The sequence below is a fragment of the Capricornis sumatraensis genome, chromosome 5 (genome assembly GCF_032405125.1).
Source record: "Capricornis sumatraensis isolate serow.1 chromosome 5, serow.2, whole genome shotgun sequence".
Taxonomy (NCBI): domain Eukaryota; kingdom Metazoa; phylum Chordata; class Mammalia; order Artiodactyla; family Bovidae; genus Capricornis; species Capricornis sumatraensis.
Genome location: NC_091073.1, coordinates 42,608,452 through 42,633,307, shown reverse-complemented (window position 1 = coordinate 42,633,307; position 24,856 = coordinate 42,608,452). Strand labels below are relative to the sequence as shown.

The 24,856-nt window shown below is 33.9% G+C and overlaps 1 protein-coding gene across 1 annotated transcript in view; it reads right to left on the bottom strand.

Annotated features, from left to right (window-relative positions):
* PCLO (piccolo presynaptic cytomatrix protein) overlaps positions 1-24,856 on the bottom strand; it is a 375,834-nt gene that overhangs the window by 73,223 nt on the left and 277,755 nt on the right. The window contains exons 11-13 of the mRNA XM_068973161.1: positions 5,897-6,005; positions 5,290-5,357; positions 4,036-4,250 (exon numbers count right to left, since the gene is read on the bottom strand). Coding sequence (XP_068829262.1) covers positions 4,036-4,250; positions 5,290-5,357; positions 5,897-6,005 — 392 coding nt within the window. The remainder of the gene's footprint in view (positions 1-4,035; positions 4,251-5,289; positions 5,358-5,896; positions 6,006-24,856) is intronic.

Below are 24,856 nucleotides of genomic sequence, written 5' to 3'. Positions count from 1 at the left end.
GGCAAGAGTACTGGAGTGGGTTGCCACTGCCTTCTCCATAAAATGGTCATATGTATATATATAACATAATTTAAACCTATGTCTAAATAATTTAGAGCACATTTTACTTATATTTACTCAGAAGCAATCACTTAAACTGGAACATTATTAATAGATTAATAATTACTTATGAATAATCATTCAGAACATTTAGTAGATGGTGTTCTAAATATACATAATTAATGTATAATTATGCTATGGTTTCAATATTTTTGTTTTAATTTACTCCATAATATTAATGTTTTATAATTTAATATATAGTTAGCCTCATAACTAATTAAAAACAAAAGGATGTTAAAATTATAATTTTCTAAATTAACTAAAGAACATATGCTATATTTGAACATATTACCTGACTCAGAAACAGGTAAGCTTCAGATCATTGCCCAGTATTTCTCTAATCTCTCAATGTCAATATTTTAACATTGTAGGATTTGTAGAACAAATAAAAATAAGTATTGCCTCTTATGCATACTATAAATATCATTGTTTATTTATTCTAAGAAACTCAGTACCAGCTAAATGTTGATGATAAACCCTCCAAAAGATGAATAGGTAATAGTCCCGTTCTTCAAGAGTGTTAACATTTATTCACTATATATTTCTGTAAGTATATAGAGAATCTCACTAATAACCAGATTTGATGATTGTTATTACTACTAATAAGAATTAAAAAGCAATCTATATACCATCACTGTCAAGTAGACTATAATGTGAGCCACAAAGGTTATTTCAAATACTCTAGGAGTCACTTTAAAAATGTAAAAGTAAATGGTAAAATTAATTAAAAAAAAAAAATTTTATTTGGCTGCACCAGGTCTTAGCTGCACCACATCGGTAGTGTGCGGATGTTTTAGCTGGGTATGTCAGATCTTTGGTTGTGGCATGTGGAATCTAGTTCCCTGACCAGGGGTCAAACCTGGGCCCCCCTGCACTGGGAGCACGAAGTTTTAGCCACTGGACCATCAGGAAAGTCTTGTGCAATTAATTTCTACTGACATTTTATTTGATGCAATTTATTAAAAACACTATCATTTCATCATGAAATCAATATAAAAATGTAATAAATGAGCTATAAATAAATAAATAAAAATGAGCTATTTTACCAGTTTTTTTAATACTAAGTCTTTAAAATCTGTGTATAATTCACATATACAGCATATCTCAACTAGGACGAGCACATTTGAAGTGTTCAATTGCCACAGGTGGCTAGCAGCCACTGTCATGGACAGTAAAGCTCTATAGTCGTTTCAGCAAAACCTCTGTAAAACAACACAGGTCACATTCTTGGCATAGAAAAGAATGACCACATATCATAAAATGTGTCAGTATCATTTCCTTGGTGTTTGTCCTATAAAACCTGTGTTCATCTTGCAATCATTACCAAACAAGTTCACGTAACAAAAAAACTGTATTTTTTGCTTCCATAATATTATAAAGACTCACAGGTGCCATTGATGTTTTAATTTAATTTGAATTTATTTTGTTATGGTCTATGCAAGCTACTCTACTACGTGCTTAGGGAGCTATAAAGAAAATAAGAAATGGGTTTTGGTTTTTAATGAGTGTGCAGCCCATTTAGGAGGATAAAATAAGTAAACAAGTAACCCATAATCAAGATACAAATTGTTTTAATAGATACATAAAGCATCTGGCACTTTGGAGGGAGGGAAGGAGGAGAGAAGGATAACTCTAAGGAAGGATTAGAATATGGAAAGGCCTAGTAGAGGAGGTATCTGTTATTTTTGTTTATCATTGGCTCTTCATTTTCTGCAGATTGTAGAGTAAAAGCAAGGCATGGCATAGAATGTCTTTCAGTTTACAATTATCTAGGCTTCTCCTCTATTTATTATCCCTGTATCTTTTGTATACCATGACTTAAGCGTGCAATTTTCTGTTTCTCATTTTTTTTTTTTTCCGGTGGTGCATTCTCTTCAATGTTGGTTCCTTTTTCCCCGTTACCAAACTGGTTCATTAGCTAAATGCCAGCTTTCTTAACCCTACTGTCCTAGTGCCCTCTGCAGTTTTTAATGACCACCAACATTATAGCTTTACTGAATGTGTTTATATATCATCCTTCATCTATACTTAGATTCAGTTCAGTTCAGCTCAGTTTAGTCGCTCAAAGAGTCGTGTCCGACTCTTTGTGACCCCCTGAATTGCAGCACACCAGGCCTCATTAGCACTTCTTAAACTTCAAGGGGTATCACACTCACTTGGAGAACTTATTCAAACTCAGGTTGCTTGGTCTTATCCCTGGAGCTCCTGATTCAAAAGGCATAAGGGTAGGATCAAGAATTTGCATTTTTAATAAGTTCCTGCCTGATGCTGGTGCTACTGGGCTGAGCAGGCTTTGAGAACCACTGGTCTACATAGTATTCGGGGATGGATTTTATCCATCTTTGTATCTTGCATACAAATTATGACTCATGGTACTGAAGGTGGCATCTAAAAATGTCTTAGGAAAGTAGAATGAGTTGATAACCCTAATAAATAGAGTACTTAGTAGCGAGGCTATTGTAAAGATCTGACAACAATAAGTTTCCTGTGATAATCTTCCAAGGAACATCCCTCTTCCCCAGGTAGAGGCAGGGAAGCTGACATTCCAGGTAGCAGGGATAAATTTTAAACAGGATAGAGACCTAATCCTATCACTGTGTCACAGATCCATAGTTGGAAGGTAGATTAAGAGGAAGGAAGAGAGACTGGTGAGTGGAGTGGCTAGTAGTAAGTGCAATACTATAGGTAAAAAAGAATAATGCCCTACTAAATGAAATCGGCAAGTTCAGAAAAGATGGAAGATTATTAGAGACTTATCAAAAAACTAGAATTCACGGCACTAGGATTCAATGAGTCAAAAGAAAAGACGAGACGGTGCTTTTATATTTCGACTTAATTTTCTGGGAGGATGGTGATGTCAAATGCTGAAATAATAAAAAATATCTGGATGACAGACTTACAGAATTTATTGTGTTTGGTGTGAAAACTTTGTTAGCTGAGTTTGTCATGTCTTTAGGTCATCTGTGTGGAGATACTGAGAAATCTAAAATGGTATCAGCCTGTAACTTTGGAGGCGGGGCACATCCATGAGGTAATTCTTCAAAATTAATACATAGTTGCATGTGGTAAAATATAGTGTTAAAATTTATTTTGAAATTGAGTCTATCTTTGAACTTATTCCTCATGAAACTGTAAAAAACTTTATTTTCTGAAGTCCAGTCAACTTATCCAACCATAGCCTGTCCTTCCTATATATATTTCACCACATAAAGAAAAACCTTTATGTTTAAACAAACAAACAAAAAACCCTTTTAAATGTATTTATCAATCATGAAGAGAGTTTCTCTATTAATAATCCAATCTATGGGGGGGGAATTACAAATTGTCTGTATTATCACCTGATCCTATTAAATTAAAATTAATTTATGTTTTCTTTTAATTCCCCAGTAACTCTAAAATAATACTGTTAGAAACATTTATTCTAACTGAAGAACTGCATGAAGAGAAAATTTATTAGTATGGAATTACGGATACATTTCAAAATAGCAATACTGTATTACTGGCTTTCTTTGTTTCTTGTTGTCCTAAATTATCCTCATTTTTTGGTCCTTTGTACTATTTATTTAAATTACAAAATATAACATAATTATATCTTGTGTTTCCAAAAAGATACAATGACTATATTTGATACACAAAAAGGTTCAGATTTATGTAACAGCCACAAAGAAAAAGAACAGGAACCATCAGATACATTTTTTTCAAGTCCCTCATAATAACTGCCACAATATTTTAAGAGAGAAACACATCATTTTGATACATCTTGATCAGTTTTATACTGAGATATGGAAACCTTTTTTGTTTGTTTCAGCAGATCAATAGGAAAGGAGAAATCACATGAGAAACACCTTTAGGACATGATACTATATTTCCTATCTCCTAATTTGAATAAGGAGCTAGAAAATGAGCAATTCAGAGGGTGCATTGGGCATTTCTCACCTTGCTGCTGCTGTGTTTCTTTTTGCTCACTGAGGGTGACCCTGGCTGCCCAGGACTGGGAACGGAACTGGATCCTGCTGATGTAGGACCTGAATGAACGTGAGATCCCTTTTCAACAACAGATGACAGAACCAGTGGTGACTGCTGTAGTGAGACCTTCTGGAGCTCTGCTGCCAACTGCTTGGGATCAACCCCTGGGGATTTCGCTTTATCCACTGCAACAAAACCAAATGGCTTCACATATTCTCAGTTTCATAGGTACTTAATACCATGGAACTTATCGGAGTTCTAGATGACAAAGTCAAAATTTTATAAAACAATTTAAATTAAAAAGAAACTACATGCAAGTGTATCTTTATAAATCTATTTCTAAGGAAGTCTAGAAGGTTCAGAGAAAAATTAAAGAGTACTGAATTACAGAGGAAATTTGAGGTTCCTATTATATCATTAGAAAAATGCTTGTAAATAAAACATACAGATAACTGAATGTATGATAAAATGGCTCTATTTTATTCACTGGAATTTAATCTCTATGATCGGTTGTTTTTATTTCTTGAAATCTCATATATCTATTTTTCTAAGGGGAAATTTCAAAGAATATATTTACATTTACAGACATATGAAAATTTCTACAGGCTTTGGTCTGCTCTGTTTAGTGCCATAACCCAGACTCTTAGAGATACTGGCTATAGCATAGGAAGTGCTTGGTAAATATTTATTGAACATGGAACAACAATATATTTAATCTTATAAATGAGCTAAATTTATAGACTATATCTGCTATCTAAGAAAGAGTTAAATCTACTTTACCGTGTACTTATATTGATTTTTATTTATTATAAAAGGCAATCAAATGTTTCAGTAGTGTTCAAAAACTCAGCTATGCTAAAAAGAATTTAGTATTTTCCAAAAATTATATAGGACCCAAAATAAATGACTCCATGAATTACTTTCATATGATGAATTTAATTTTAAAGAATTCAAAATGTGAATTCACACAGCAAGAATTTCATGTGAATTTCTTTAATGGCTCTAACAGGTATACATGTGTTTCCCTAGAATACTAAAATGAAACTACAATGCTTCTGACTTTCTTACTATTACATAAATATAGAAACATTCCTATGTCTATACATTTATTTTTGCCTGTATCTGTGATTGTGTCTATATCTTCATCTACAGCTCCATCTGCCTCTACAACTGCTTCTCCATCTCCATCTTCACCACACTTGGAAGCAGACTGCTTCCACCTACCAGCTTTTGGTGGTTCATGGAGTTCTAGGTGCTGGGGATTTTCAGAATCTGACAGCATATTGAGGTCCCTAAAAATCAAAACCAAAAAAAAAAAAAATTAAGAAAGCAATTGAGGACGTCTGAGACAAAAGGCCCCTTTTCCCAACTACGCTGAGTATTTTTTCCAGTAGGTAAATGAGAAGTGGTTAATGATATAAAGCAATTTCAAAGCATGCTCACCCTTCTAACCAAATATATATTTGCAATGCTGTTAAAAGTCAGCTGATAAAAATGATTATTTAAGGTGAAATCTTTATGGGTTAAATATAAGTTCATTTTGAAATACTGTACAAATCCATGACATCTAAATGGGTTTAGGCTTTCATTTAAATGATGCATGTTTCAAGAAAATCATGAAAGGGGACATAATCAGAAACAAAATTAGCTGAATTCTTTCTGTGCTTTAGACTTTGATTCTGAACACAAGACATCTATAAACTTGCATTCACTTTATTTTCTAATTACAAGAAATCTTGCTGACTGGCAAAGGTTCCACCTTAACAATTTTAAATTAAAAGAGCCATGAATAGCCAAAAAAATGGAAACAAAAAGATGGGGAAAAACTCACAGTCTTACACATATTTCTGCTTCCCCATTTTGCTGACTAATGATATTCTGCACTTCTTCATATGTTTTAGAAGTTAAAGGAATTCCATTCCACTCCAATACTTGCATGCCTAAAAAGAAAAATTCAAGTATAAAAAAAAAAAAAAGGCGTGCTATGTCTCATCTGGATCCACAGGGCACAGAAGACATTGCTTTGCATTTAAAAACCACTTCAGCAGCCATTCAACTGAGCACACCATTTCAGAGAACATCAGTTCAGAGTTCTCTGGAACATAAATACCAAAACCATATGTAGTTTGGTTTCATCAACTTACCTGAACATATAAAATGTATCTAATATAACATGCAAAATGTTGCTCTTGAAAAACTATTAAATATTATCAAACCCATGCATTTTGTTCACACTGTTATAAAGAAAACATACTTGACTAAAATTAAACCAATTTTTTATGGGGAAGAAATAATTGTAAACACCAATATATTATTTTTTATGTGCAGCAAGCAACTGGAAAAGTGTAAACTCTCATTATATTATGGAATAGGAGTAGTAGAAAAAATTGTTAGGATTTTGTTGTGAAGCTTCTTTTAAGAAATTGTTATAGCCTCAACTCTGCTCAGATAAAAAAGAGTTCCATTAAGTGTCTGTTACTTCACTACATGTAAGACAGTCCTAAGTAGAAGAAACAGACGTAATATAGAGGGCAGCATCATGGGTGTGTGTATGCTCTATGCTCAGCAGGGCCCCATACTCGGTTTAATCCTTGCTGCTGCCATCTTGAAATTCTTAACACTGTTTGAACAAAGAGCCCTATATTTTCATTTTGCTCTGGGTCCTGTAAATTATGTTCCTGGACTGGTTACAGAGCATTTTGTGTTTCCTCTTTTTCTAGAAAGATAATTTTCACAGAAAAAAAGTAGCAACATTATTAGTATTTCAATATTTTACATTTAGGTTTTTTGGTCCCTTTTATATGAGCTGTCAAATAATTTAGGGTGCATATTTGGCACAAATCACAGGGTCATATTATGTAGCTATGTGAGCTAGATATAAATTCAGTGAAACTACCCAAGTTATAGTGCCAGATATTTGTGAATGCTACCAGCTTTACCTGAGGAAAAATACCTGCCATGGCTAGAACATCATTTAAAAAGAAATACTTGTTGAACAATTAGGTTTTCAATGAGCTTCATAGATGCCAATGTGAAATTCCCTATTGTTCACGATCGGCTTCCATGGGAAATTCTAAACATGGCATGTTTGAGTCTTAAAAGTTTTAATGATTTTGATAAACATTGGTAAAAAGTAAGGGAAGTTCTTTTACCATTGAGAAATGGCAAAAGAAGTCCATAAAAATGCCTACAATAACACAAACAAGAATGATGACTTTTCTATAACTTACTTCAAGGAAACTATCTTCAGATGGGCCTTAGGTTTATTTCAACAATCCCAGGCTGTTGTACACATAAAATGAGAAAGATTACATAAAAGAGTATGATAATACCTCTAAAGAAAAATTTAGCACTGAAAGAGGTAAAGCACACTGAAAAACACTTCTTTTAGTCACAAGAAAGAGTACATTTATAACTAGATGATTCTGAATTGAAACAAATTAATCGTGTCATAATCCAGAAATTGCATTGCCACTTTTCTGCAGGAACAAATTCTATTAAAGGAAATAGCTGCATAACCTTCTTGCTTCCTGTTTTGAATTTACCTGTTAGTTTTTCACATTTTAAAGGGGCAAATTTATACAATGTAATTATTCAGCGAAATGAAAAATGCTTCTAGTTGTAAAAAAGAAAATCTGTTTAGACTCATTAATAAAACTGATGAAAAAATACAGAGATAACTAGCATGTTACCTAGATACATACCCAAGATCATGAACTACATGATTTTCTCAATGTCAAGATAAACCAGTTGAACCTTCTTTCCCCCAATAGTTTCCCACTAGCACTGGTGCAGTACTGCAGTTCAAAAGATTTTGCCAATTCTTTCATTTTGGTTTCATGGTGAGTATGAAATCTATAGGGAATGTGACTACTTGAACATGGTTACTTAATAACAACTTCCCTCTGTCTCTCCAACTTCCTACAAATTCTACAAGAATCACAGGAAAATAAATGAGTATACAAATCACTCCTTTTAGAGTCATAAGATGATTTTAGTAGTTGTAAGAATTAAGCATAATTAAGTATGTGTCTTCAAATATATAATAGTTTTGAAAATTATTTTCTTTGGCTGTGCAACCTGGCATGTGGGATCCCAGTTCTCTGACCAGGGATCGAAACTGCATCCCCAATAATGGAAGTGTGAAGTCTTAACCAATGGTAATTGTAAGGTCCTAGAAACTATTTTAAAATGCATGCAAAAATTATTTGATCATACTACACAGAAGTTCACTAAAATAGTATTTTATCACTTAATTGATTTGAATGTAGGCATATTCAACGCTAAGGAAAACTTTTAATCTGATTTTGGTTTAGAAATAATTCATAGAAGATAGTGATCACATGAATGGTTTTATCTACTGTTTAGCATTGTGAGCAAACACATTTTCTTTAAATTATATCAACATGGATGCAAACCAGTTATTCAAGTTTGAGATTGTACAGATGGTACTTCAATTATATCCATGTTGCTGCTGCTGCTGCTAAGCCGCTTCAGTCATGTCCGACTCTGTGCGACCTTATAGTTGGCAGCCCACCAGGCTCCCCCATCCCTGGGATTCTCCAGGCAAGAACACTGTAGTGGGTTGCCATTTCCTTTTCCAATGCATGAAAATGAAAAGTGAAAGTGAGATCACTCAATTGTGTCCGACTCCTAGTGACCCCATGGACTGCAGCCTACCAGGCTCCTCCATCCATGAGATTTTCCAGGCAAGGGTACTGGAGTGGGTTGCCATTGCCTTCTTTGAATTATATCCATAGAAAGCGCCTATTCTAATATCTTCTAATAGGAATGCTAGGATAATCTGATTTTTGGTTTGTATGAGTAATGAGAAAATTAACTTCTTAAAATCTTACACTTTGGTAATTAAAACCCCCAAAATATAATAATAAGAAATTTTGAATTAAAAAAATCAGTCACCATAAACACTCTATATTATCACTAGTTTTAGTGATATTTATCACTATTTATATCAATATTTATCACTATTTCTATCAATATCTATCACTATTTCAAAAACATATTCTGGATTAAAATTATTACATTACCTATCAAAATTTTATAGATTAAGGTATACCAAAATATATATCACACAAAAGTTCATGATTTTTATTTATCGATTCCACAGATATTTAAGTGGCAGGCTCTACACAGTTTATCACCTACTGTTTGTTTTATGTTGTTATAAAAATTAATAGAAGTGATAATCTAGCAGAAAAAAACAGAACTATCTTGGCAATTAGCAAGATGAAGATGAATCACAGAGAAGGAAATTCAAAAGTGTTTTAAGTATATAAAGAAAAATCTAGACTCATGAGAGATTAGAAAGTATAAAGGAAAGCAATAGTGATGTATTACTTAACTCTCACTATACAGAAAAATGTTTGAAAGCCAGAGAATACAGTGTGCTGACCAGAATATGGGATTAGGGGATCATGACATAGTACGTGGTTGTTTAGCTTTATCACCACTGATGTGAGAATACTATGACTATTTCTGGATGAAAAATACAACTGCTTGTTTAAAATTTGCAAGCATGTAATTATTTTATTGGGAATGCAGATAAATGCAACCACTCTAGAGTACAATGTGGCAGTGGCAGAATGTTGTTAAATAAAGCACATGTACACCCCAGGACCCAAAAAACTTCTTGAGTTTCTATTTATGGGGAGGTGGTAGCATCAGGAAAAATGGACAATGAGAATGCACTAAATATTTACGATGGAAACACTTAACAGTCTTAAGAAAGAAATCACACCAGTTGTTAATACCAAAAGTTGGATCCTTCTTAAAAGCATCTGACAAGTAAAAACATACGAGAAACAGGATCTGATCTAAGGACAATGACATTTACATTCATTAAAATGATATCCCACACAAACTAACATTATACATTATACAAACAAAAAACAGACATTACATAAATTATAATGGTTGCTCATGGAGGTAAGGATAGGTAAAAAAAATGATATTAAACAAATGAATTAATAAATGAATAAACAAACAAACACCCCACTACATACACACAAGGTAGGTTGGGGACCTAATGAGAACCAGTGGGGTTGGGGTTAATGTGCTATGAGATAAGAATATGATATAGCTGAGTAAAACAAACAAACAAAACAGAAAAAAAACCCTCCAAATTTAACTAATTCAAAATTTGTATATGTTATTCCCCTTTTCCACTGATATATTAACTATGACTCTAGATTAGCTTCCTCAATTTGGACATCTGTGCTCATGAATTCTTGATAAACTAGCGGCAGCAGGAGAAACTGAGCTGAACTGCTTATTTGTCTTGGCTTTCCAAATAGCGAAGAAACCATGCAAGTGAGTTTCAGGAGTCCAATAAGTTATCCCCATCAGTTACACTAGTTACTTATGCATTTTCAAGTTAGGCCATGTTAATATAAGTGAAATGCATAGATAGATGTTTTTTATTACTTTCAAAACTACATTTAACGTTTACAGCCTATTTATATATTAACACTGGCTAAAGTCCATTGGGCTGCAAATGAGTTGGACATGACTCACGACGAAACATATGTTAACATAAAGAATGAAAAAAAGGTGGACAAAAGGAAAAAAAAGAGGAAAGGGAAGAAAGAATGAAGGGAGGTAAAGGTAAAAAAAAATTGAATGTAGTTTCATGAATATACAGGTCAAAGGAGATGCCCTAATCTATGACAAGATGTTCAATACTGTATACCTGAAAAGTTAAAAAATCAGCAAATTATGGCTTTCATACAAAAGTTCTCAAATGAAATTAACTTCTACATTGCAAAATTGTCACATTTTGAATGTGAAAAGTTATCTAAGAAATATCAAAGACTACCATTTGAACAGACCCTGATGCTGGGAAAGATTGAGGGCAGGAGGAAAAGGGGATGACAGAGGATGAGATGGTTGGATGGCATCACCGACTCAATGGACATGGGTTTGGGTGGACTCCAGGAGTTGGTGATGGACAGGGAGGCTTGGCGTGCTGCGTTTCATGGGGTCACAAAGAGTCGGACATGACTGGGCAACTGAACTGAACTGAACTGTTAAACTGAGTTTACCCACATTTTTTTTTCCTATTTCTGAGTCTACTGAAAGTATTGTGAATTCTACACTTGTAGGTGTAAAACAGATTTAGCTCCATTCATACAAAATTTTTAAAGAAAACAGATTACCACCTACTTTGCAGTATTACTGGTCAATTTATTATTGACCAGGGTCACTGAAAGAGGATTGCATGAATAAAATGTCTTGTAAAAACATGTCACAACTATTTCATAGACTCATTATAAAGCAAGCAAGAGCCTGTTAAATATAGTAGTTTTAGTTTTTTTTACAGTTGAGAAGTAAAACATGAAGTAACATGACTTTTCTAACACCACATATTTACTTAATGGTAATGGAGAGGGCAATGGCACCCCACTCCAGTACTCTTGCTGGAAAATCCCATGGACGGAGGAGCCTGGTAGGCTGCAGTCCATGGGGTCGCTAGGAGTCGGACACGACTGAGTGACTTCACTTTCACTTTTCACTTTCATGCATTGGAGAAGGAAATGGCAACCCACTCCAGTGTTCTTGCCTGGACAATCCCAGGGATGGCGGAGCCTGGTGGGCTGCCATCTATGGAGTCGCACCAAGTCGGACATGACTGAAGTGACTTAGCAGCAGCAGCAGCAATGCAAATAGGAACTCTGTTTAACTGTCTCTCAGGCCAATGCTAGTATCAGTAAATAAGAAAACTCATTCAAAGTATGCTAACTAAAACTATGTCATAGCCTATCTGAATATGAACAATTTTCAAATATGTAAAACTGGGCACAAAGAACACATATATTATATATAATGTTATTTTTAACTACAATAAAGACAGATAATGTATCAACAGAAATTGTTTATCTATATGACAGTATTATTTGAAGGTATGGACATGCAAAAATTGAAGATTTTATTGAACAAACAAATTGTGGGATACATCATTTTATGGTGGGTAAACGATGACCATTAGGAGGGGAAAAAAAGCTGACTGGCTTTATCGTCCTTTTTCTCCACTCCACTCCCAGAAAAGGAACCAATATTACATTTCTACAGGCACAATTATAGGAAACTATGCTAAGTCCGGCTGAAAGGGAAAATAATGTAGGAAGGTTTGGTCAATATCACTGATTATCAGGGAAATGCAAATCAAAACCACAATGAGATATCATCTTACATTGCTAGGATGGCTATTATAAAACAAAACAAAACAAAAAACCCCACAAAAGACGCTAAGTGTTAGTAAGGAAGGGAAGGAATTGGAACTAGTATATTCTGATGGCTACATTGCAAAAAGGGGGATCCACGATGGCAAACAGTACGAAGTTTCCTAAAAGTTGAAAACAGCATTACGACATGATTTAGCAATCCTACTGCTGGGATTTATTCAAAAGAATTGAAATGATGATCTTAAAGAGATATCAGCATTCCCACATTCTCTGCAGTGCTATACACAATAGCTCAAATGTGGAAATAACCTAAATATCCATTAACAGATAAATCAATAAAGAAAAACACGGTTTATAAATACTAAAGAATACTATTCAGCCTTTATTGCTCCTGAATTCAGGAAATTTGTAATATGAGGCATGGATAAATCTTGACAATATCATGCTAAATGAATTAAATCCAGTCACAGGAGGACAAATACTGCATGATTCCATGTGGATGATGTATATAAAACAGTCAAACTCATAGAAGCAGAGAATAGAATGGAAATGGGGAATTTCTAATTAACTTGTAGGAAAGCTCAGCTTTGCAAGACAAATAAGCTTTAGATATCTGAGATATAACATTGTGCCTTTAGATATCAATACTGTATTGTTATCTAAATGTTATGTTAAAAACCTTGACGAGGTTAGGCCTCCTGTTAAAAGTAGTAAGTGCAATTTTAAAAAGGGGAAAAAAAAGAATGTAGGATGAATAAAAAGAATTGGAGGTAAAGAGCTGTAGGGAGAAGATCTCCCCTAACAATGGTGGTTGGAGGTTGCAAAGGCAGTGGGGAGCAGCATTATATTTGTTTATATTATCCAGGGAAGATGGCATTACTTCAAAGAGAAATTTCTATGTGATGCCTTAAATGCTGACCTTAGATTTGGTGGCTCAGATTAGACAGAATTACTCTCATGAAAATTTGGTCACCCAATGAAGTGGGCTGGCTAGATCACCACTCTCTCTGTGGTGCTGGTCAATGTACAGGGATCCAACCTTCATTGTTCTAGAATGTGTAAGACCCTCACTGGGAATTTCTCCAGCGCTTATGGGGAGAGAAACATCAAATAATAATAAATGTGATTCAATTTTTCAACAGTAGATGAAAGAAAGATTGGAATTGATTACATTTGATTTACAGAAAATGTAATGTGCTTATACACCAGGATGGTATTGCAAACTCATGCTTGTTAGACAGAATTAAGGTAAAAAGGGAAATGTATTTAGCCATGATTTGTGGGTTCAACCTGAAGAAGCTTATCATTATAAGATGCTGTTTCTAATCACTGTGGCTACTAACATAATCTATTATTCCAGCTCAGTATTTCCTGGAAGGTTTGGTATTGATGCCAAAGTTACTCTGTGGCTACAGTTTAAGGTGTTTAGAATTAGATCTGTTACTTCAAACAGACTTAAATAGAATGTGGTGGAATAAGGCAGGAAAGAGTTTATGGGTACTAAGTTTGATATATCCCTCCAACATAATATAACATATGGAGATATCCAATGATAGGTACATGATACTAACATCTCATTTAAATCAGGTTGCAGTTCATAAATTTAAAAACTTTTTTCCATTTAATTTTCCAATTTATTTTGTCAAAATACTCAGAGTAGATGTTTTCTATTTACTTTCTAATTAAATGGCATGAACAGATTAATATCATCAAATACCATGACCAGCTAACAGTAACAGATTAATCCAAAATGCAAGCATGATTATACAGAGACACAGAGTTGGGTTAAATGGATATAGAAGCTAGGCTAAGTCACACAATTGCGCATGAGAGATGCTTGTCTCAACTGGTGCCTCCTCTGCTAGTGAAACATCAAGGATTTTAACTTTAGTTCTTAATCTTTTTTGGTATTCATGCATTATTCCATTTATAAAGTTATTTAAATATATCCCACTACTCAGAGAATGGAGTTTAACACAAGATATCATCAATTTATATTTGGAAAAGTCTTTCCTAATAAATACAAGAAATATTTAAACCAGTGGCAAAAAAATCATTTCCACCAAGAATACATATATATATTAGATATAAATTCTATTTCATAACATTGATAGATAAAATATGCAGAACTTTGATTTCTAAGTTATAACTTTAAATCATGTGCAAAATCAGACAGAAAGAAAATTATATTTTGAAAATTAATGTTAGAAAATGAAATCCCCTAACCAAAATTTAAGAGCAAAAGAGATTCCAATATACTTATTATAGAGTATAAAAAAATACTTTTTTTTAAATAGAAGGAATTAAAAAAATCATAACCTAAGTACTCATCACTAGAAATATTATCACATGATCAATTTTGTGCATACAAATGTTGATTTCATATTTTGCTTATTTTGAGCCAAAGATACTATATAATTATTATGAATGAGATAATCAAAACCTAAAAAGTGAACTTTAAATTACATAAGTTCTTTCATCATTTAAAGAGTTAAAGGATAGAAATAAAACAGAGGAGTCATTTCAAACAATAATAACCATTTTATTACCCTGAGAGAAACTTTAAAAAAAGAAAATTATGTGTTACTTCATAAGAAATGCCAATATTTTATTATTTATGTCATGAAGAATTAGCAAATAATTCACTTTGGCTTGATGGATGTTAAATACATAACATTCAATGGTAGAATTCTATTCAAAAAGTTCTCAATCACTTTTAGTAAACAGAATGTAACTTTAATATATATAATTAGTATATAAAACATATTTCAATAATTGAATTTTCCACTAATGAACCAAAGTTGTCTAAGAAGACAACACTTTAACAGCAGTATCTGCCAAATGATAGAGAACAAAGCTCAATTATTTCCCTCCAGCTCTTTAAAATTCACATAGAGAAATTACTTCCCCTAAGTCAGAAGCAAACATGATAGTGGTAATATATTTTAGATAAATTTAATGGCAATATATTTTAGGTAAATTAGACAAAACTTTTTTGTTTAAAAGGAATAAAGAAGTCTTTTTGGATTAAAAAGAATAAAATTAGACCTATTTCACTTGTTAATCACACCAACACGGGATTTTTTTTTTTTTAAGTTATTTTGACCACTTATTCTCATTTAGACTTTACAGCTATTCAGTAAAATACGTAGGATAAATGTAACTACCCCTATTTTTACAGATCTTTAGAAATTACATTGAGTAGTAGTTCAAACGGAGAAGGCGATGGCACCCCACTCCAGCACTCTTGCCTGGAAAATTCCATGGACTGAGCGACTTCACTTTCACTTTTCACTTTAACGCATTGGAGAAGGCAATGGCAACCCACTCCAGTGTTCTTGGCTGCAGAATCCCAGGGATGGGAGAGCCTGGTGGGCTGCTGTCTATGGGGTCGCACAGGGTCAGACACGACTGAAGCAACTTAGCAGCAGCAGCAGTAGTTCAAAAGGCAAGACTCCTGATTCTTCATCTAAGCCCAAGAATATTAGTACCATTTTTGTTTAAAACATACAGAATATCTACTTATAACATTTTGGCTATTTTTATAGCTAATAACCATAGATTTATGTGCATAATCAATATGAATAAATGTACTTATTTATGATAAAAGTACTGTATGTGTCAAAGACAGGACTAGAGAGATGCTGGGTCATATCATTAATCATGATTTCTAACATGATTTCTCCTACTTAGAAGTAGGGGCATCATGAACACATGCTCATAAAAGTAAACAAGATTACAGCTCCAGTCTTAAGCTGAGAAATGAGAGTGGTGATGTATAAAAATAAATTTTAATGGATTGGCATAAGTTATGAAAGGCCTGGTAAATTACATTAAACTCAGGCTAATAGAAGACATGAGAAAAATTTGCCTTAATAAAATTCTCATTTCAATAACTGTCTGAAGTTTGGATGTTAATGTCAGTCTCTTTCATGTTTTCTCTTGTACATATTTCTACTGCTACACTCAAAACACTTTATTTTACATTATGCATCCGTGTAACTGTCTCCGCTGCTGTCCTGTGAATTTCTAAGTCTGTACATATGTTTACTGAATGAATGAAAGAAGGCAGAGACAGACTGGAAATGGGGAGACTGCTGAAGAAGATATGAATTCAAAATTGCAGCAGAAGATAAGATTATACATTTTTACATTTAACATAATCATTAGAAAATACTTTCATGAGGAAAACATGGAACTGCTGAGAATCAGTTATTCAAGTATAGTATTTAAATCCATTTCTCACAATTCATTAATATAAACTATTTAAGTTCAATAAAAGACAGAGAGATTTTATTCATTTTTGTTCCTCTCCAACACCTAAGTAGATATTGACAGACACACAATTTTCATATATAAAAATGCATTACAGAATGAGTTTTCATCATAAACATTAAAAACTGTGCTTAGTGAGATACAATTCGAAAGTGATAGGACTAAAAAACATTTGAAATGCCACTGTAGAACTACACAAATAAACATTTACAGTTGTATGATGTCTATTAAAGAATGTATACTTATTGTATTAATTAAAATAAGATTAAGACTTGAATGTTAAATGCTCTGTAGTTTTCTTACATTATGTAGGGATTTAAATTTTTTAAAAAACTAAAAAAAAACCTTTGGCTTATATTACCTTTAGGCTTGTGAAATTTGAATACTATGTATGGGAACAAATGAATAAATATATTGAGGTCATTTTCACTGAGTTGAAATTTAATATACATGTTGTATTAGTATTTATGGATACATGATATAGCATCATTTATCCCCAAATCCTCTGTTCCCATCTTTGGTCTGAACAGCCACACTTCATGCCTGGATTATTTCTGTAGCTTCTTAACTGCTCTCTTTCCTAGTCTTTACTCCTTCAAACTATTATCCTTATAGCAGTCAGAATGATTTTATTTAAACGTCATTCAGCTTGTGTCGGCCCAGTGCCTTCTCATTTGACATTAATAGAAGCTGAAGTCCTTACACTGACCTACAAGATTCTACCCCTGCTGCTTCTGTTGCTCTGTTACCACCATTACTTTCCTGCCCACGACTCCTGCTCTCTTCTCTCACATCCTCACCCTGTGCCAGCCATGCTGAGCTCAATGTGGCCTTACCGTTCCTGGCACATACCAGGTAAGCTCTTGCTCTGAGCCTTTGCCCTTTTCTTTCCTCTGCCCATAAGACCAATAACTGTAAGCTGACTCCTTCCTCTCCTTGGGGGCTTTCCTCAGTTTTTGCCTTCTTAGTGAACACTTCCCTGACCATTCCATCTGAAACTGCAACCCCACCCTATGGTGTATGCACCCTCCTGGTTATCTTTTTCTCCTCAGCACTTATTACCACTTATTATGTGATACTTATGAATAGGTTTGTTGCTTTCAGGCTCACCTACTAAAATGTATGGTCTATATTTTCTTCATTTACATCTCATAGGACCAAGAGAGGTTGCTCTGCAGAGCATATATTTAAAACACACACACATAATTATATATTAAATTTATACACACATATACATATATGCTAGAACTTAGAAAACTCAAGCACCATATCTGACAGTAATTGTTACTGTTACTGTTAAGTCGCTTCAGTCGTGTCCGACTCTGTGTGACCTCATAGACGGCAGCCCACCAGGCTCCCACGTCCCTGGGATTCTCCAGGCAAGAACACTGGAGTGGGTTGCCATTTCCTTCTCCAGTGCATGAAAGTGAAAAGTGAAAGTGAAGTTGCTCAGTGGTGTCCGACTATTAGCGACCCCATGGACTGCAGCCCACCAGGCTCCTCCATCCATGGAATTTTCCAGGCAAGAGTACTGGAGTGGAGTGCCATTGTCTTCTCCGATCTGACAGTAATGGGATCTAGCAAAAACTAGGGAGTAAAAGCAAGTGGCTCAGTCGTGTCTGACTCTTTGCGACCCCATGGACTGTAGCCTACCAAGCTCTGAGGAATCTCTCAGTCCATCGAATTTTCCAGGCAAGAGTACTGGAGTGGGTTGCCATTTCCTTCTCCAGGGGATCTTCCCAACCCAGGGATTGAACCCAGGTCTCCCACACTGGAGGCAGATGCTTTACCATCTGAGCCACCAGGGTAGCCTTGAGGGAGTAAAAGCAAACAAAGTTTAAGAGAAAATAAAAGCAATTCAATTTTCTTCCACCACTCTCAGTGTAACTCAGTGTGTATATATATATATAAAACCTTTAGTCTGATGTGAAAACCTGCATTCCACAGAATATTCTTTCTGTTCCAACTCATCACTATATTTGGAACATAGCAGTACTCCATCACAACAAATAGAGAAAATATGAACCACTTAAAAACTTACACAAGGAAAGAGATAAAAGCTTAAGAAGATCTATTTCAGTTCCTGGACAGTTCATTGCCCTCAAGAGCTTATAGTAGGTTCTTACACATTTCCTGAAAGTCACTTGGAATTCTTTGGGATGGAAGGAGGCCTATCTGTAAGTTATACTTAGTTATGGTACTTGTTTTGATAGAAGTGTGCAGAATCAACCAATGTTTTCTGCATTTCTATATTTCTCTCACTGAAACTAGGAGAAAAGAAAATGCAAATTGTCAAAAAAGTCAGTAAATAATGGGTTTTCTTTCCATAAAGGTATCTTTCTCTTAGTTCTTCAGTTATTTTATATTTGTTGCTCATTCAGATCCTGACCAAACTTTTCCTCCACAATGAATATACTCTATTCACTGCCTTTCTAGGTTGTAAGCATCTTGAAAGCAAGGTGGAATTCTATCATTCTACATCATTCTAGGATATACCTGTAGAGTACAGAATAAATGTTTTGATCAATTTTGTTAAGTATTTCCCATATTCCTAATATTCTCACCTCTACTCCTTCATAACAATTTTCTTTCTGAACAACTTTTTATCACCTCCGTCTACCTTGTCAGTATATATTACTGCATACAAGTAGGTTCTTATAATTCTGCAGTAAGTACCTCAGTGTTCTTCACCAATAAGAAATAACATCTCATGCAGGGATGAATTCACATTATTATCAGGCCTGAAGCTTATGCAATTTAAAGAAAAAAAAGAAAATTTAACAAGTGTTAAAAAGCTGAAAAATGCCACAAACATCACACACATTTTTTAACTTCCTGGAGACTTGTAAAGGGCCTGTACAAGTGAGGAAGGAGCCCTGAGACTTGTGCCATGATTTGTCAATTCTGATCTCACTTCTTTTATCCCATGTAATTAGTCTCACATTCTTAATTCTAGTGCTCATATTTCCATTTTATGTAACATACACAACTCACCATGGCACACATACTACTACTTTGCTTCTTCTTTCCGTAGCTTGGACTATATGTATCTTCTCAAGCTTCAATATCTTCCCCATATTTCTTCAAAAGAAAAGTGTCTCAAAAGTATGCACTAGAGAAGGGTCTTGTGGAGGATCTCTTTACACTTAATGCTATAGACCCAGTGAGTTTCTGTGACTTATCAATAGTCATACACAAAAGGAGCTGATGAGAAAGATCAGTCCACACACTGGGAGCCAGACACCTGACACCTAACATACCATGATTCTATTCACTAACAAAAGACATGTTTTTCGTGATTAACAGACGATGAGCAATACATAAACAGATATTCACTGGATGTATGTCCATTTACTTTAATCAGACATGAGATTAATACATTGTTGATAAGAAGAAAAACTTAGAAGCTTTTTTAAAAGACTAGCCAAAACTATTATTTTATAGTTAGGAGGTAATATTAATATATTTACATGCTGCTGCTGCTACTAAGTCGCTTCAGTCGTGTCCAAGTCTGTGCAATCCCATAGACGGCAGCCCACCAGGCTCCACTGTCCCTGGGATTCTCCAGGCAAGAACACTGGAGTGGGTTGCCATTTCCTTCTCCAGTGCAAGAAAGTTAAAAGTGAAAGTGAAGTCACTCAGTCGTGTCCGACTCTTCGCGACCAGCCTACCAGGCTCCTTTGTCCATGGGATTTTCCAGGCCAGGGTACTGGAGTGGGTTGTCACTACCTTCTCCGATATTTACATGAGACATGACTTAATCACTTCAGGCATTAAATTTTTAAAAAAATTATTCAGACTGGATACCTAAAATGATTTTCCATTATAGCAGATACCTCTAGCAGCTCAATGCTCCCTCTTATAGGAAGCTTGAACTTTGTATGATTAACTGTCATCTATGAAAAGATTTTTGTCTACCTTCAACAAAACCGCTTCTTCAGCTAGTCTAGTTATTTAGAGTTAGGTCGTGAAGCTTCCTAGTTGAAATATCAACCCATACAGATGAGATAAAAGGAGATTCAAAGAACATATGCAACTTGCCTAGCAACATGAAGATGGTATTAATTCAGTCTTCTGGCTTCAAGTCTGTGCTTTGTCTATTAGGAGTATTCTAAATCCTTGCAGTTCAGAGCTCAGACCTGAATATGGTCAATTATCTATGCACATACAGAGAGAGGGGATCGAGTTCAAGTTTAATAGCACAGGCTCCTCTTACCATCAAAGATTTTCAAAATAAGTACCACTACTTCTGCGAAACACTGTGATAAACACTATATTAAATGTTTCTGATATATTATTTTTTGCTGATAACAATATGGCAGACACTATTATTATGCCAGTTTCCCAACTGAGAATACCAAGGTATTAAAAGTTAAACAAATTTTCCAGGCAGTAAGTGCTAGAGCTCAATCTAAATCCTGATGTCTTTGGCTCTAAAAACATTCTCTTTATGTAATGAAGATGCTAAAGCATTGGCTGTCTGAAGGTGTGGTATAGGTATTAAGCAGAGTTCAGCATCCTTACTTCCAAAATAACCACTCCAAGTTCAAACATACAGAAAATGTAACCAATTATGATATACTGATTAGACAAATCCAGAAATTTAAGAACAGAGACAATTGTTCATGGTTAAACAGTGTCACTTGAACATACATATGTATTTCAAGGCATACCACTCTTACTGATAAATCAACCAAATTAGGATATAGAGTATTGTACATACCAAAAAATATGAAAAGGGGCAATTATTTCATTTTCTTGTTGTCCGTATCAGAAGTATTGACTCAAACACAATTTCTTCTGATTAATTTCCAAATAAATGGATAAAGAAGAGAAATGCCTTTCTTTATCTAGTCAATAGAGCTAATCATTATTATGTAAGTATGATATCACTGCATCTGAAAAATACTATATTATAACCTACCCATCCAGGTGTCCACAATTTATGTTTGTTCTTCCCAGAAGATAGTTTCCTAATTTTAAAATTTTTTTTGAGAAAAACCTTTGAATCAACAAGGAATGTGATCTTGTGCCGTGTGTACCTGACACACTATCTTGTAGGAATTCTGAGAAGTCTCATGCTAATGACCAATCCGTACCTGGTAATCCCCCTGGAACAAGTACAAGGAAGCTCACTCATCTGTGTGGTGTGTCTCTTGTTCTCCAACCTTGATCACTGCCATGCCATCTGTAACATACGCCAAAAAAGCATAAGCAGAAATAGAGACTTTCTTGCCTTGGAGCATTCTCCTTTTAGTCACACAGGAGTGCGTCCTCTACTGAAATTAGTTCTCCTACCATAGACTTCTTCAGTACAGGGAATTCCAGAGGCCAACTTCTAAAATCAAAACCACATGCCAAAAACAGCTAACATCATCTCCATTCCAATTACTAATTCTCAAACATACACCCAACAACATTTTTTTTTTTTTTTTGCCAGAAACCACGCTGATTCACCTTTAAAAGGAGCTAGCCAGATGAATCAAATCCCCTTCACTGAGACAACTAGAAACTGGGAATTTGGAAATATCCATGAATTAGAATTTATGCCACAGGTACATTTCCTCACAGAATAGCATATGAACAAACTGAGATAAACTCATTTCTTTACAGGCCTAGTGGCCTGCAGAAGCTAATTTTCCATATATCTCTGGTTAAATCCATAAGCAAACATTGAATGTTATTGGTTTTAAATTTTTGCTCTCCTAGTCTATATCTCTACTGATTCATTAAGAAGTTTCTTGAAGCTACATTTAGAACTTAACACTATCTTCCTACTTAACATATATTCCTATCTTAACTTCAAACAGCATTCTCCAAATGAATATGATTTTATTATCAATAATAAAGATACAATTTAGCTTCAAAATACTTCAATTAATTTTTAGTTGGAAAATCTATCAATATAAACAAATAACTGCTTTTGGTTCAATGGCTAAAAGATGTTCAATTCTCATAGATTTACTGTTCTCTTATGAAAACTGTTGAAATATGAAAAGTATTACACAGGTAATGTATTTCACAATTATGATGTTATAATACATGATACTGTGGGAAAAATCATCTGGAGAATAAGATCAGAAGTCCAGTGATTAAATAAAACTCAGAACCAACAACATGCATATAAAGGATTAGATCTATCCCATTATACTTCCTAAACAAATTTTTATTTGTATTTTTTACTTTTTTTCTGGAGACACAATATTGTAATAGGTTAATATAATATGATACAACTTTTCAATAAGTTTAACAATTGCTATATAGTAATTCCTTTAAATGTCCTAACTTAATTTATTGTAGATTCAAAACACATGATTAAATCTCTAAGAAGAGCAAAGGTCCTGCATTGAGAACCCATGGAAAATTCAAATACATAAGACTCAGGATAAAATTTTTTCCTACATTAATTTATGCCTTCAATATAATTACTGTCAAATTTCAACAGAGATCATCCTGGAAACTAACAAGCCAGTTCTAGAATGTATATGCAAGATTAAAGTTCAAGAACTGTCCCAAGTCGATTTTGAATAGCAATATGGTAGATTACCTACCATATGTCAGGACTTAAAATAAAGGCATCATAATTAAAACAGTGTGACACTGATGTAGGGATAGACAAAGAAACTAATATCTCATAGAACAAAGATCTTATAAAAGACCCACACATGTAGAAAAAAATCAATATATGACAGATGGGGTATTGCAGATCACTGGAACAATGAATGCTACACTATTTAATAAATTGTGCACAGGCAACTGATTATCCATACTGATGGGGGAGAAAACTAAAATTTCACAGACCACAGATAGATTAAAAACAATTGAACTCTACATCTATAAGGGCATTATATAAAAAGTGAGATTTTAAAAGCTTTAGAAAAAAATACAGGCTAATATTTGAGGACTTCGGAGCAAGGAGAATTTCCCAAATAATATAGAATGTTTATACTACTAAAGAAAAACAAAATGATAAGCCGACTACGTTTCAGTTTCAACTTAAAAAGAAGACAGACACTAAAGAAACAAAAGAAACAAGCCACATACTCAGCTACCTATTTGACAAATGCTTATAACCAGAATATATAAAGATTCTCTGAAATTCAATTAAAAATACACAAACAATTCAATAAAGAATAAGCCAAAGAAACAAGCAAATCACAGATGAGGAAAACCCAAAAGCTAATAAGATTAATAAAATACTATCACATTCAATATTACTGAAGGCAAGCAAATGAAGAACACAATGGGCTATCATTTTATATTATATTTGAAAAAGAAAATTCAGAGTAAGAGGAACAAGAATATAAAGGAATAAGAACCCTAATTTACTAAAGATGAATGTAAAAATGGTATGACACTTTGGAGAACAATTTGGAAAAATCAACTACAGTTGAAGAAATCACGTAATATTCTCTTACAGTATTTATCAGTATGAGTTATTATCACCCAGAAAATGAACCTGTAGAAGAAACTTCTGCATAGGTACAAAAGGAAAAGGAAAGCATTTCAGAAAATTAATTACAGCATTGTTTGAAATATATACAAAAAATCAAAACCTCATATGTAATATAAATAACCAGAGAATATTTAAACATTGTTGAGCCATACAGTAATCAAGAATTCTGCCCTGTACTACAAATGAAGTTATCTACAAAACAGAAATAGTTACTGATGTAGATAATAAACTTATGGCTATCAGAGGGTGGGGGGTGTGATTAAACTGGAAGATTGGGACTGACACATACATACTGCTATATATATATATAATATGTAACTAATAAGGACCTACTGTGTAGCACAGGGAACTCTACTCAGTACTCTGTAATGGCCTTTATATGAAAAGAATCTAAAAAAGAGTAGATAATGTATAAGAGAGTCACTTTGTTGTACACCTGAAATGAACACAACATTGTAAATTAACTACACCCAATAAAATTTTTTTTAAATAATAAAACTGAATTTTTCTTTCCTTAAAAAAATTCTGCCCTGCAGTTAAAATAAACAACTACAGCTACACATACCACTTTATATAAATCTCATAAATGCTGGGACTAAAAAATGTGGCAAAAATTCATGTACAGTAAGCTATCATTTCTATAAAAATTTCATAAACAAGCAAAATGAATCTTTATACACTTTATGAATGTATACATAAAAATAAATTAAAGCAAGTGAAGGGTATTCTCATACTGTCTGGTGATATATTTTGGGTTAGTAGAGGTTTGGAAGAGGAGAGATGACTACAGCAGGCTTTCATTGATTTATAGATACTTATTGCTTCTAAAAATATGAAGCAAATAGGCAAAACATTGAGA